The sequence below is a fragment of the Nesoenas mayeri genome, assembly GCF_963082525.1.
Source record: "Nesoenas mayeri genome assembly, chromosome: W".
Classification (NCBI taxonomy): Eukaryota; Metazoa; Chordata; class Aves; order Columbiformes; family Columbidae; genus Nesoenas; species Nesoenas mayeri.
Genome location: NC_137553.1, coordinates 13276086 through 13290592, shown reverse-complemented (window position 1 = coordinate 13290592; position 14507 = coordinate 13276086). Strand labels below are relative to the sequence as shown.

Genomic DNA, 14507 nt, shown 5'->3' with positions numbered 1-14507 from the left:
TTTCGTGGCCACTAAAGATGTTTCCTGGGGCCCAGGGAGTGACGGTCCCGGAGGCGGTAGGGTATTCGCATCCTGGGCGCGGGAGGGCAGACAGCGCGGAGCTTGGCTTCCGTTGGGCAGCAGCGGCCGATCCGCGAGGAACCACCAAGCTGCCTGGCTCGTCGCCGCGGGGTCCCAGCTTCGCTTCGCGGCCTCTCTGGGGTTACCCAGGGCTCTTTCCTATCACTTTTCTTCCATCATCGCCTTTGTTTGCTGGCTGGAGTGGCCCTGGTGTCTGAGATGGTGCCTGAGCGCAGGGCTTTTTCCATCCCGGAACGAGGCGGCCCCCGCCTCCATCATGAGCTGTAGGTCGGGCTGTATTAGAGGAGAGCACCTCGAGGCAGGCAACCTGCAGGCGAGCCCCTAATCGCTTTCACACCACTAAATCTGTGAGAGGCGCTGCTCTTCAGCTGATTATCAGTGATTTCGTACTTGCACTCCGTTTAAAGTGAGCCTAAACTTTTTCTAGGTGCATCTGACACGGTAGAGATCTGATTGAAGATGTTCATGTATATGAAATAATGATCAATCCATCTATGAGATCCTGTTAGCTTGATATAGTTGAGCCAGTTTTTTAAAATGGTATAATCTTCATTTTCCTGCCTCTACCTCCAACTGGATGTAAACATTATGTCCATGTTTGGAAATGCTTCTGATATGTTTGCTTTGTGCATGAAATAATTTTGCTGATCAGATCTTAGAGCATTAATATCCATAATTTATATTTATCATTTTTTGGGAGGCTTTTTTCCTTTAAAAGTTAGATCTGGTTGTTCTTAAGATAGTACTGTGGCATACCAAAAGCTATTTTTCAGTTAAAAAGATGTCAAATGTGATAGATACACCATTTCAGTGTTGTTGTGACAGGACAGGTTATTTTCAGTATCTTTCAGTTGCAACCATCAAATATTTCAAATTATGTCAATATTTTCCCTTACTACTTCAGGTATTTTGTGAAAAATCTTCAATACCTGCAGAGAACAGTTGAGTCAACAAGTCACCTGGAAAACAGAGTACCAAGAAGTAGATTCTAACCTGAGTGGACTTATATTTACCTTTCAAACTTCTTAATATTTACAATGAATGGGCACAGTGATGAAGACATTGTAAGAAACAGTAGTGGAGAGTCAAGGTAAGCACTTTCAGTCCTTGGCTACATATTCTTCTGTATTTTGTTTATTAGAACTGGTTTACATTTTAACTTTGTGACAAAGCTTCCTAGTGAGCAAGTAGGCCATTATTTAGGAGGACCAGCCATGCTTTTTTACAGATGCTTAACCTGCTTGTTAGAATCAGTTAGCTTCATTTAATAACTGTAACAATCGTGTATATACCTTACATAAAATACAATTTAAATACTATTTAAGCTCTATCAGCATCCATTACTCTTTTTCCTCAAAAATTGTCTGAAGCATCAAAAGCTGAAACAGGTTAGATTGAAATGTTAAAGTAAAACTCATGTCTATGAAGTGCAAGGGCAGGCATGCATAATATGTGCTGTATAAACCATGAACTAGGCTATCTCTAAAGTTCTAGTGAGGCTTCCTTGTTTTGTTGAGTTGTCAAAGTGGTGTAATGGAAAGCATTAACTTAATGTTTGTTTTACAAAGTGAAAGTACAGTTTCCCCAGACATTTTTTTAATTAAAAAAAAAAAAAAAGAAAACGACAAAAAACACTCCTCTAATGTCGATTGCTGGTGTTCTAGGATGTGTAGAGGGTTCACTTGGTTGGTAAAGCCTGGATAGAACTTTCTTGCTGCAAGATGAGGATAACAGTGAACTTGTAGGGGTGGAATTAAATTCTTATTCTAGAACACTGCTAAGTTTAACATGTATCTACTGCGCTTGGAAGTTAATATTTCTAAAACTGGGTATATGATGAATGTTGCAGATTTAAGAAGGCAAGGCAAACTTGCAAATAAAAGTGGTTGTGATCATGCTGTCAGTCTACCTGTCTGTCTCCTTTCTGATCACATCCTATTGAACCTGTTAGTTGATTCCATCTGTCAGAGGTCATAAAGAAAACTTGAGTTCTGCAGGCTTTATGAAAACAGCCATTTGGGTAGAGGAGATTATTAAATTATTACCCCAAGTGAAGAACTCCAAGAACAACATAATGGCCAATTGATCATTCAGCACATGCTGGCCATTAAGCTTGCATGTAGTACAGTGAGTAATGGGGTGGGAAGGGGGAAGAGAGAAGTGTTTAGGTGATATTAGGTGCAAATCTCTAGGAAACCTGTGAGTAGTAAAACTAAAGAAGCTTTAACAACTTCTGTGTATTTTTTTATGTCAGTCTTCTATGTTATACCTGGAAATATTCTAGAAAGTCAGTAAGCTTTGAATCTTGTGAATAATTTGTAAGCTGTTTTTGTTGTTGTTAGAATTCTGCTTCCAGTAAAGATGGTAGTGTCTAGTTAGGAAACAAATTTGGGGTTTCTTCTAGTAAGTGGCAAAATATTCCCGGTTACTTACATTAAAAAAAATGACAAAACAATGACAACAAAACTAAAAAGTTTTAAAATGTTAATTTTGTTTTCCCCATGACTTATATCAGTCATTAACACTTTAGCCTAATTTACAGACAGATCTTGGAAAACCTATTTGTACGCTTGCCATTTGCTATCAGGAAAGTCTGTCTTTGTAAATGATGGGTGAAGGCTTTCAGCATTAAAGAATTAAGCATTTTTTCTGTCCAACCTATTTTCATTATTAAAATAAGTACTGTGAAAGGTGTTTGATGCTTATGGGTTGTCTTAGTATGACTTGCCCCTGTTCTTGTCGTGGTTTGTTTTTCTTTGTTGGTGTTGTGTCATCTGTTTGTCCCCTCACCTCCTTCTTCAAGTTTTCCAGAACTCGAAATGATTTTCATTTGGAGGAAATTCCTTAAGCTAGTTATGACTGCAGACAGATATCTAACTGTAACTGAAGCTGCATTCAGTCTTCAAATGGTCTGGAAACATGAATTCTACAGAATGGAAATAAAATCAGTAACAAAATAGCTAATATTGATGGAAAAATTATCATTACTAGGCTTTTAGTGATCCTGTTCCATTCCAAATGCTAGGAAGAGAAACAAACCAATTTGAGAAAGTAACTGAGAATTGCTGCTGGGAAGAAACTTCAGAGAAAGTCAAACTTTCAAAAGTAGGTGGAAAAGGAGATATGAAGGCAGATACAGTGACAAATCTAGGCAGCAGCATTTGTGATACAGTTGGTAATAACAACAATGAATCTTTGAAAAGTATGTAACTTGAAAAATATGACACTTTACAAAGGTATCAAGGCCATTCTGGTTGAAGCAGTAAAGTTTGAGGGCTGTCTTGGTTTCAGCGACCATGAAATGTTGGAGTTCAGGATCTCATGTGGCAGGAACAGAATACCAAGCAGAATTGCAACCCTGGACTTCAGCAGGGCAAACAATTGCTAGGAGAAATCCCATGGGCAAGGGTATTTGAAGGTAAAGGGGACCAAGATAGTTGGTTAGCATTCAGGGACTGCTTCTACCAAGCTCAAGATCAGAGTATTCCGACACAAAGGAAGTCAAGGAAGGGAGCCAGGAGACCTGCTTGGTTAAACCGGGGACTGCTGGGCAAACTCAAGTGGAAGAGTTTACAGATGATGGAAGGAAGGGCTGGCCACTTGGGAAGAATATAAGGCTGTTGTCAGAGGATGTAGGGAGGTAACTAGGAAAACTAAGGCCTCCTAAGAATTAAACCTGGCGAGATGGGTCAAGGACAGCAGAAATAACTTCTTCAAATACGTGTCAGATAAAACTAACACCAGAGGCAATGTAGGCCCACTGACGAACGAGGTGGGTGCCCTGGAGACAGAAGATACAGAGAAGGCAGAGTTACTGAATGCCTTCTTTGTCTCTGTCTACACTGCTGGAGGCTGTCCTGAGGAGCCCCGTACCCCTGAGGCACCAGAGGAAGTCAGGACAATGGAGGAGTCTGCCTCGACTGATGAGGACTGGGTTAGGGAACAATTAAGCAATCTGGATATCCATAAATCCATGAGTCCAGATGGGATGCACCTGTGGGTGTGGCGATTAGAGACGACGCATACCGGGACGCAGACAGAAATTCACGCAGAGGCAGAGGTCTTGTTCAGGAAGGAGCGCAGAGAGCCTAGCAGAGAGCTGACTTAGGCCTAGGCTAGCTTCTTTATTCACCATTTACCATTTTATAGGATTTACAGATACAAGCATGGACTAAGATGTTTACACAAGGTGTTTTTCCACTAATTGTTATTAAAAACACACTAAACTCATGTGATGTTTGTCTCACTTGTTTTTCCACTCATTCACAGACCAGGCCCAAGGACATTCACGCATCCCAGACACTTGGGGGCGGTTATCCGGCCCGAGATACCATTCTCACGAGTCTGGGCTGAAACTTTTTACAATTATGAGAAAGATACTTCAAAGTAATCTGCCCAAGGCCTTTTATATATTATTATGTTAGTATTATGTCTTCGACCATCCGGATGGTCATGTTAGTACTGATCTTCCTTTATCGTCCAGGTGGCCGGAACCGCACATCTTGTTTTCCCACATTTTACTTTCCAACAGTGGGTGCTGAGGGAGCTGGCTGAAGTTATTGCTAGGCCATTCTCCATCATCTTTGTTAAGTCGTGGAAAACGGGAGAGGTGCCTGAGGACTGGAAGAAAGCAAGTGTCACTCCAGTCTTCAGAAAGGGCAAGGAGGAGGACCCATCAGTCAGACCAGTCAGCCTCACCTCCATCCCTGGAAAGGTGATGGAACAACTTATCCTTGGTGCCATTTCAAGGCATATCAAGGATGAGTGTCATTAGGGGTAGTCAGCATGGCTTCACTAAGAGGAAGTCATGCTTAACCAACCTCATAGCCTTTTATGAGGACATAACGAGGTGGATAGATGATGGCAAAGCAGTGAATGCGGTCTACCTTGATTTCAGTAAAGCATTTGACACAGTCTCCCACAGCCTCCTTGCTGCTAAACTGAGGAAGTAAGGTCTGGATGATCAGGTAGTGAGGTGGACTGCGAACTGGCTGAAGGAAAGAAGCCATAGAGTTGTGGTCAATGGGGCAGAGTCTAGTTGGAGGCCTGTATTTAGTGGAGTCCCTCAAGGATCAGTACTGGGACCAGTACTATTCAATATATTCATAAATTACTTGGATGAGGGAACAGAGTGCATTGTCAGCAAGTTTGCTGATGACACCAAACTGGGAGGGGTGGCTGAGACGCCAGAAGGCTGTGCTGCCATCCAGAGAGACCTAGACAGGCTGGAGAGTTGGGTGGGGAAAAATGTAATGACATATAACAAGGGCAAGTGTAGAGTTTTGCATCTGGGCAGGAACAACCCCAGGTTCCAGTGTAAGTTGGGGAACGACCTGTTAGTGAGCAGTGTAGGGGAAAGGGACCTGGGGGTCCTGGTGGACAGCAGGATGACCATGAGCCAGCACTGTGCCCTTGTGGCCAAGACGGCCAATGGCATCCTGGGGTGTGTTAGAAGGGGTGTGGTCAGTAGGTCAAGAGAGGTTCTCCTCCCCCTCTACTCTGCCCTGGTGAGACTGCATCTGGAATATCGTGTCTAGTTCCGGGCCCCTCAGTTCAAGAAGGACAGGGAACTGCTGGAGAGAGTCCAGCGCAGAGCCACAAAGATGATTAAGGGAGTGGAGCATCTCCCTTATGAGGAAAGGCTGAGGGAGCTGGGTCTCTTTAGCTTGGAGGAGACTGAGGGGTGACCTCATTAATGTGTATAAATATGTAAAGGGTGAGCATCACGAGGATGGAGCCAGGCTCTTCTCGGTGACAACCAATGATAGGACAAGGGGCAATGGGTACAAAGTGGAACACAGGAGGTTCCACTTAAATATGAGAAGAAACTTCTTCACAGTGAAGGTGACAGAGCCTGGAACAGGCTGCCCAGGGAGGTTGTGGAGTCTCCTTCTCTGGATGCATTCAAAACCCGCCTGGATGCCTTCCTGTGTAACCTGGCCTAGGTGTTCCTGCTCCGGCAGGGGGTTTGGACTAGATGATCATTCGAGGTCCCTTCCAATCCCTAACATTCTGTGATTCTGTGATGTTTCCCTCTGTGTGTGTAAGCTTCCATGGTTGTTGCTCTGGGGTGACAGTCCCGATCACAATTAAATATAGCCAGATCTAGGGGAGCCACTGTCGCTACTTTGAAAAGTAAAGAGAATCAGTGGATCAGGGCTGGCTTTACAGAAATACACAGCCTCATGGATACTGCTTTATATTGTTTTAAATAAACTCTTACCATGAATTGCTGAAGTTGTCGAAAGCCTGTAGTATTCTCAGCAATAGGAGGGCTGGAGAAGGGGCTAACTGGAAAGCTTAGATTGTGTACACTTGGCTAGCACCGCGGTAAAGAATTGTAGCTGTCTCCTGTTCCCTGTGACTGGCTGTGAAGAAGCATTTCTGAAGCATGTGGGAAAGAAATGGCCCATTTGCCATGCTCCTGTGTTCCTTTCCACTGTTTAAATTTTTTAATTGCTGCAGGTGCTGAAGTTCTGTTTGGCCACAAGTAAGAGTTAATCTCTTGTATTTTCACGATTAACTTGTTGTTGCACTGTTTGGACTTTCCTTGACCATGTTAGCAACCTCTGAAACTATAAATCTGTGCTAGTGCCAAGCATGGTGAAGGTTGTAGACTGACATAAACTCTATAATCTAATCTTGCTGCTTGAAGTTAGAATTTCTGTGTGATAATTGCAGTGGAGTCTGCTCTCCAGTTTTGTATTTATTTGAAATCACGGCTCTGGAATGTTTTCAGTAGTTCTAGCTGAATTATTACAGATAACATTATCTGGATAGCAAGTAAGTATAAGCACAGAAACTTTATAGCAATGCTCTGAGAAACTGACTCTTAAATTTAAGAAAAGCATTTTTGTGTAGTGTTCTTGAAAGCATTGTGTTGCAAACTTGAATAGGAGTAAATTTATATTAGCTAGCTAGCATTAAGAAAGCTTAATGAGCAGGGAAGAGCAGTTATAGCTGAACTGCAACACAAGCTCCAAGTAGAACAGGGAATGCAGAAGTGAAACATTGGTGCCAATTGAATAGCAGTCTGGTTTTCCCATCTCTTTGCTCTTCCTATGTTTACTGTAGAACAAGACATGGAGCATTGAGCAGACCTTACTTCTCTGTAGGTAAAAAAAGGATGTGCTCAATAAAGCTTATCTGGAAAGTAGCTGGCTGGGGTGCATTGTACTTCCTTTTTCCAGTAAGCAGAAAGTGGCTTCTTGCACCAAGGTCCCTCACCATTGTTTATGTTCTTGAAAGCTGATGTTGATACAAGACTCTATTTTCTGTGGATTTAATCTCCTTGTTGATTTAATAGTCTGTGGACCACAAAAGATAGTTAAGTAAAGCCAGTCAGCAGGCTTGAATTTGCTGTATAAACTCATATTTTTCCACAGAAGATTAAAAAGATAAATTAAACGCCAGTATTCTAAGTTCCTGCTTTCGAGAAACCTAAGTGGGAGTTAAAACAAAGATTCTCCAAGCATAATTGCAGAAGTATTCTCATCTATTGGTTTCTTTTTGGTAGAAGGTAATACAAAGGGAGGGGGGGGGGAAGTAAAAAGTGTGTATGTATAGAGAGAGTTGTATGGTTTATATGGCAAGGTGTTGGTAGTGAGGAGACTGCCTCTGCAGTCTCCATCAGAAGAGACCAGGGGCTGCCCCTGTGCTGGACAAAAGCCAAACATGAGCAAATCAGAGAAGCTGCTGGTGCCTCTGTGATAACATTTAAGAAAGAGTAAAATGCTGTACAGCAGAGTGTGTGTGAGAGGGAGGAATGAGGGGGGAAAATGCAAGAGAAACAGCTCTGCAGACACCAAGGTTAGTGAAGAAGTGGGAGGAGGTGCTCCAGGCATCAGAGCAGAGATTCCCTTACAGCCTGTAGAGAAAACTGCTCCAGAGCAGATATCCACCCTGAAGCCCATGGAGGACCCCACGCCAGAGCAGGTAGATGTGCCCTGAAGGGAGCTGCAGCCTGTAGAGAGCACACACTGGAGCAGGCTCCTGGCAGGAACTGTGGCCTTTGGAGAGGAGCCCATGCAGAAGTAGGTTTTCTATCAGGAACTGCAGCCCCTGGAGGTCCTATGCTGGAGCAGTCTATTCCTGAAGGACTGTACCCTGTGGAGAGGACTATCCTGTGAGAGGGACCTCACATTGGAGCAGGGGAAAAGATGTTTCTGCTCATTGCAGGGGGTTTGGACTAGATGACATTTAAAGGTCCCTTCCAACCCAAACTATTCTGTGATTCTATGGAAAGTGTGAGGAGGAAGGAGCAGCAGATGAGCCAGGGGTGGGGGAGGAGGTAGAATGTTGGGAATGAAGGAGTGAAAGTGGGCTTGGGAAGAAAGGGGTTGGGGGGAGGAAGGTGTTTTAGTTTTGTCTTTGTGTCTCGCCATCCTACTTTATTTTTAATTGGCAAGAAATGAATTTGTCAGCTGAAGTCAGGAAAAGGGAATCGAGTTCATGCTTCAGAATAGATGAGGATGGGAAATAACACTTCTTGGTAGCCCACTTGCATTGTATTTGCCTAAATAAACTTACCTATGAACTTTCAGTTTTAAGAGTTTGGCATTTAGTGTCTGTTACTTCTATTCATTCTGGAAGGGGCTCTTCATATTCAAATGCATGACCTTCCTTGTACTTCTGGTTTATTAAAATAACGGTGAACTGTCATCTCAGATGCTTTTCAAAGATGTTGCAGAAATTAATGTTTTCTGGTTTTAATGGGTCAAACTTTTATTTTGCTCAAATTGATATTCTGTTTCATGTTGGTTTTAAATTGGAAGATTGTTAAGGCAGTTTAATGTAATGAATGCCCTCTAAATCAGCAGTGATAAATTGTCCTCTCTTGGGTCCTTTATCAACCTAGACCTTATACAGGAGTCTAAATGCTTTAACAGTGCTTTTGCAGCATGGCTTATGTAGCTTTTTGTCTTGAAGTTTCTCTTCCTAGTGCCTTGTATAATTTAGTTGACTGTTTCTAGTTGTGTGTTCTGATTAGGGGGACCTTGTTTTAAGAGGTAAGCTAGTGAAGCTAAACCTAAAATTACTGAACAGAACTAGTGACTCTGTGACATATACTTGCTTTTAATGTTTATCGGTGATGTTTTTCTTTAAGTCTGTCTTCTCCTGTCATCTCCCCGAAGCGTACTCTGATTTTATTCCGTAGATATTTATTGAGGTTTGAAAAACTAACAGGTGCAACATGCAACAATTATCTCTTGATACTCTCAGTAATCTACCTTGCTTTTCTTGCACAATAGTTTGAAAATAAATATTGCTTTTTTGTATCTCTCAAATTGCTCTTGAATATATTGAGAATATCCAGAGACAGTGTCCGTAAAATGTAGTACAGACTATTAGGTTGGTGCAAAAGTAATTGTAGTTTTTGACCGTAAATTTTAAATAATTATAACTAGGCTCAAACACATCTTTATTAAACAAAATAGGAACCATTGCAGTCAACACATTTTTGCCAACAATAAATAAATTTGTTTATTCCTGTAGCTTGGGGATTCGACGAACTCTTGGAGAGCATTTTCTGTATCCTGCTGGTTGTGGAAGCATTTTCCCTGCAAAAAGTTGTCGAGATGCTTGAAGAAGTGGTAGTTGGTTGGCAAGAGGTCAGGTGAATATGGTGGATGAGGCAAAACTTTGTAGCCCAATTTGTTCAACTTCTGAAGTGTTGCTTGTGTGACGTGCGGTCGGGCGTCGTGGAGAAGAATTAGGCCCTTTCTGTTGACCGATGCCGGCTGCAGATGTTGCAGTTTTTGGTGCATCTCATTGATTTGCTGAGCATCCTTCTCAGATGTAATGGTTTCGCTGGGATTCAGAATGCTGTAGTGGATCAGACCAGTAGCATACCACCAAACAGTGACCATGACCTTTTTCTGGTGCAACTTTGGCTTTGGGAAGTGCTTTGGAGCTTCTTCTTGGTCCAACTACTGAGCCGGTTGTCCTATAAAATCCACTTTTCGTCACACGTCACAATCCGATCGAGAAATGGTTCATTGTTGTTGCGCAGAATAAGAGAAGATGACACTTTGAAATGACAATTTTTTTGGTTTTTGGTCAGCTTATGAGGCACCCACTTATCGAGCTTTTTCACCTTTCCAATTTGCTTCAAATGCTGAACAACCGTAGAATGGTCGACGTTGAGTTCTTTGGCAACTTCTCGTGTAGTTGTAAGAGGATCAGCTTCGATGACTGCTCTCAATTGGTTGTTGTCAACTTCTGATGGCTGGCCACTACACTCCTCATCTTCAAAGCTCTTGTCTCCTTTGTGAAACTTCTTGAATCACCACTGCACTGTGCATTCGTTAGCAGTTCCTGGGCCAAATGCATTGCTGATGTTGCAAGTTGTCTCTGCTGCTTTGTGACCCCTTTTGAACTCGAATAAGAAAATCGCTTGAATTCGCTTTTGTCTAACATAATTTCCATAGTCTAAATATAAAATCAACAGCAAGTAATGTCATTAGCAAAAAAACATAAAGTGAGACAAGCACATGAAAATTATGTATAACATGACCACATTTACTTAAGAATGTATTCCAATATCAAATGGCAAAATCCACAGTTCCTTTTGCACCAACCTAATAACTTCTTAGTTGTGTCAAACTTTCATACCAAGTCAAATTTGACATATGCTGCTGTACAAATGCAACTATTTGACTCACGGGCTGGGCATGTGAGAAGCTTTTTTAACTACATATCCTGGAAGATGATCTCTCTAGAGACAGTCCTAAAATTACATTTGGCCCTTTGAAGGCAACTGCGGGGCTGATGTGGCGCCCAGTGAAAATGAGTTTGACACCCCTGCTCTAGATCTTACGTTGGTTTGCCAACATACATGAAACTATACTTTTTAATGTAGAAATCCCATCCTGAGAGCACGCTGTTCATTCTTAATATATATTCTAATAATCGTAAATCATTTTCTGTTTTCAATCTGACAGTGGCACAAAAGGCAGAATCTGTAGCAAGATCTATGGGGAATTCCCCGTCTTTGTTTTGCCACTGGCAGATGATTGCACATGGATGTTCTAAATTGCTAATAAGAAGGGAAATTGGTCCATCAGAAAGTCTTAGATCGCTGAACTGCTGCTACAACTGGTTGTATTGTAGATGAGACTTGCTGGCTAACTTGTCGAAGAGATCTCTGCATGACCCCTTCAAAAGCGGCAGCCATCACTTCCGCACTTTGGTGTTCTTCTGATCTGGCTACTTGCGTTAGCATTTTTCTACTGAAGATCCTGGTGGCAGAGTTGCTAATATTTGCTTAGTCTTTGAATTTGCATTATCGAAAGCTAGCAACCGAAACATTTGATTTTTCATTTCTTCTGACAAGTCCGGGTTTTGCATTCATCCTTCATGTAGCCGGTCAATAAAATGCAAGAAATTTTCTGTAGTGCCTTGGCGTATTCCACTGAATGAGGGAGCTAAGGGTCCTGGTAAGGTTAAGAAAGCACCTAGGGCAAGTTGTGCAGCTTTCCAGTGAACTTAGTTGGACTTCTGTTGTAGCATACTGTCCACGACCCATATAGGCATCGGGTACCACATTGGTTAATGGGTCATTTGGACTGGTGTGTTTGGCTGTTTCTTGCTGCGCTCGTTGATACCAGGCCGATTCCCACAGGAGGAATTGTGCCAGAGTTATTAATAAGCGCATTAAATTTTGGCAGTCCATGGGACACAATAAGTCAGCGGTAAAAATCCAATGCAGTATTTGTCTGGTCGCTTCTGAACGTATACCATAGTTGGTGATTGTTTGTTTTGCTTGCTGTAAAATTTTCCATTCATGTGGTTCCCATGCCGCTGTCTGGGTGTTCATATTCTGAATTACCGGTAGGGCTAATTTTGCTGGAGACCAATCACCTTCTAGGATGGCATCTTTGATGATCCCTGACCATCTGCCAGGTCGGGGCTGTGGTTAGTCAGTAGAATCTATAGGTACTCTTGGTTGCATTGTTTGTGGAAGGCAAGCTGGTTTTTGAAACTCTGTTTGTCTCTTATTTTTCTCTACATCTGACATTCGCAAGTCAAGTTGTTCAAGCTTGCTGGTAATCTCTTGCAGTAACTGCTCTACTACTTGGGGTGAGCCCAATGATGTAGAAGAAGGCTCACAAGAAACTTTCACAGGTGTTTGTGGAGGCACGTCGTGGGGCGGCCCCGGCCCACGCGGCCCGGCCGGGCCCGGCCCGGCTGACGCGATGGCCTTAGAGGGGGGCGTGTCTGGCTCGGGGTAGGGCAGAGGTGGGGCTGTAGGCGGAGGGCGGCACTCAGGGCCTACCGCATCCGGACAGTCCCCTAGTTGCATTTCCGGTTTCTTGTCACATTGCCCCAGAGACTCAGAAAAGGAAACTTCCGGTTCTTTGTTTACGGACGGCAAAGTTTCCAACTCCCGCCGCAGATCGGATTGCGAGAGTATTGGCTGAGCCGGGACCCCTCGACCACCCCGAACGGCAGGCAGACCCCACAGAGTAGCCCACAGGCCCCTCTTTTCTTTTGGCCGGCAAGTTTTATCAGTCCAGGTTTGTTCTGGGACAAGCGCCCTCGCGGATCTCAGGGCAGCGCTTTGTTCGGACTTCATTACTTCTAAAGATTCTAACACGTTTCTCCACAATTCTCTCGGTGCTTTAATTTCTTTCTCTTCTTCCCCTCTGATAGACTTATCCCACATGGCGTCCCACTTCGTTGGGGAAAACGAAAGTGGAATTTCTCCAGAGTGTCCCCACTTCTGAGCTAAAAAAATCAATGTGACTAGGTTTTCCTGTGACGATTCGATGCCTCTCTTAGAGAGTATACTCGTCGACAGTGCCGTTATTTGCCTCGAGCTCCAAATTTTGTGCTTTTAGGCAAACGGTCTTAAAGTAGAAGGCGAGTGGCCAGCTCGTCTGGTGCTTGTCTTTTACTTCCGGACAAAGCACACTCTCCTACAACCCGGCTTGGCTCCGTCTTTAGGAATGCTGCTTACCGCAGTAAATTGTGCTCCGGAGATCCTGCTTTGCGAACCATCCTCTGCTACCATTTGTCGTGAGACAACGTGGAGAATGCAAAATTGCCGGCAGGACCTCTTTGAGCACAACGGGCGGGCCGCGAGAGTAAAGAATCTAATTCAATATGAATTTAACATCAATACCCTTTAATGAACTCTTAACAACACTGAATATCAATGTCCCCAAGACCACGTTTTTCCAACCCTTATATACTCTATACCCAAAAGGCCATGCGGCAAGCACAGGCTATGATTGGTTACACATGCAGTCATTCTCCCCCCCCCCACACACACACACACATGCGCAGCGACCAGGACTGCGCCCTCCTGCAGCCTGGGTCGAGGGCAGACCAGCTTCTGTATATTTCCGCATGGTCCTAGTGCACCACAGCCACAACAAGCCCTGGCTTGTTCACAGCATACAGCCCAAAACTCTCCACAGGCCTGGCTGGTTCAAGAACAAAAAGGGGGAATTGTGGATGGGTTTCTGTTAGATGGAGATTTGTTACTGAACTAGCCAGGCCCAAAGGAATTTCAAGGCCACCTCGGAAAGCTGAAAACAGGACCCGCCGTGGGAGGGAGGCAGTTCTACAATAACAGGGCCTCAACATGACGTAAATCAACGGACCTGTCAGCAGTGAGACTCCAGCATGTGGACAGCTCGTGAACATAGATGATATCCAATTAGTGAATGCATGCTTGGAGCGTGGACGCGTGATCAGAGAATAGTTGCATATATAAGGAGGCTTGTTTCTGTAATAAATGGCTCTAGCGTGATTCACATTGAATCAGAGTGCAGGGTCCTTTATTCGCTCCAACAGTGTACTCCACAGGAACTTCCACCACATAGGTTGTGTGCATTGGACTTCATCTGGATCTGTGGGTAAACCCTCATTATTGGATCATTATGAATCACCTCCAGCATGGCTAATTCCCTCAAGTACTGGATATCTTTCTCCATGGTGGTCCACTTGCCTGGGTGACATGTGACATCTTCCTTGAAGAGAAGTCACCTGACAGAGGTCACCTCCAGAGACTGAGGTTTTGTGTCTTTTTCCCAATTGCCTTGTCAATGCCCCCTTCCTTAGACAGGGATCCCAGCTGCTTGGCTTTCCTATCCTCTAATTCCAAGCTACTGGTCCCACTATCCCAGCATGGAGCAGCCAGGCAAGAATTTGCTCACCATCCTGGTGGCTGAAATATTTTTGGATATCTTGCAGCATATCTTGCATCTCATCTGGTGATTATCTCTGGTTCTGCCTTCTCCTCCTGTTCTTGTGATGGGGCTGGGTCGTCATCCTCCCTCACTAAGCAAACTGAATTTTTGTGTATTTCTTTTTCTGTATAGCGACAACAGATTCAGACATGGGTTGGTTCTCTGGTTCAGCTGCAGCACCTGTCACCTGGGTTTGAGTAGCCACAGTGCCTGTCGCCTGGGTTTGAG

General features: G+C 43.7%; 1 protein-coding gene across 4 annotated transcripts in view; it reads left to right on the top strand.

Moving 5' to 3' along the window:
* Window positions 1–1118: 1118 nt before the first annotated feature.
* Window positions 1119–14507, top strand: part of LOC308051387 (chromodomain-helicase-DNA-binding protein 1-like) — a gene marked incomplete at both ends in the record, with an annotated part of 76108 nt that continues 62719 nt past the window's right edge. For all 4 annotated transcript variants that reach the window (XM_080361815.1, XM_080361816.1, XM_080361814.1 and 1 more), the window contains one exon: window positions 1119–1171. In XM_080361815.1, the coding sequence (XP_080217941.1) occupies window positions 1119–1171 (53 nt within the window). The remainder of the gene's footprint in view (window positions 1172–14507) is intronic.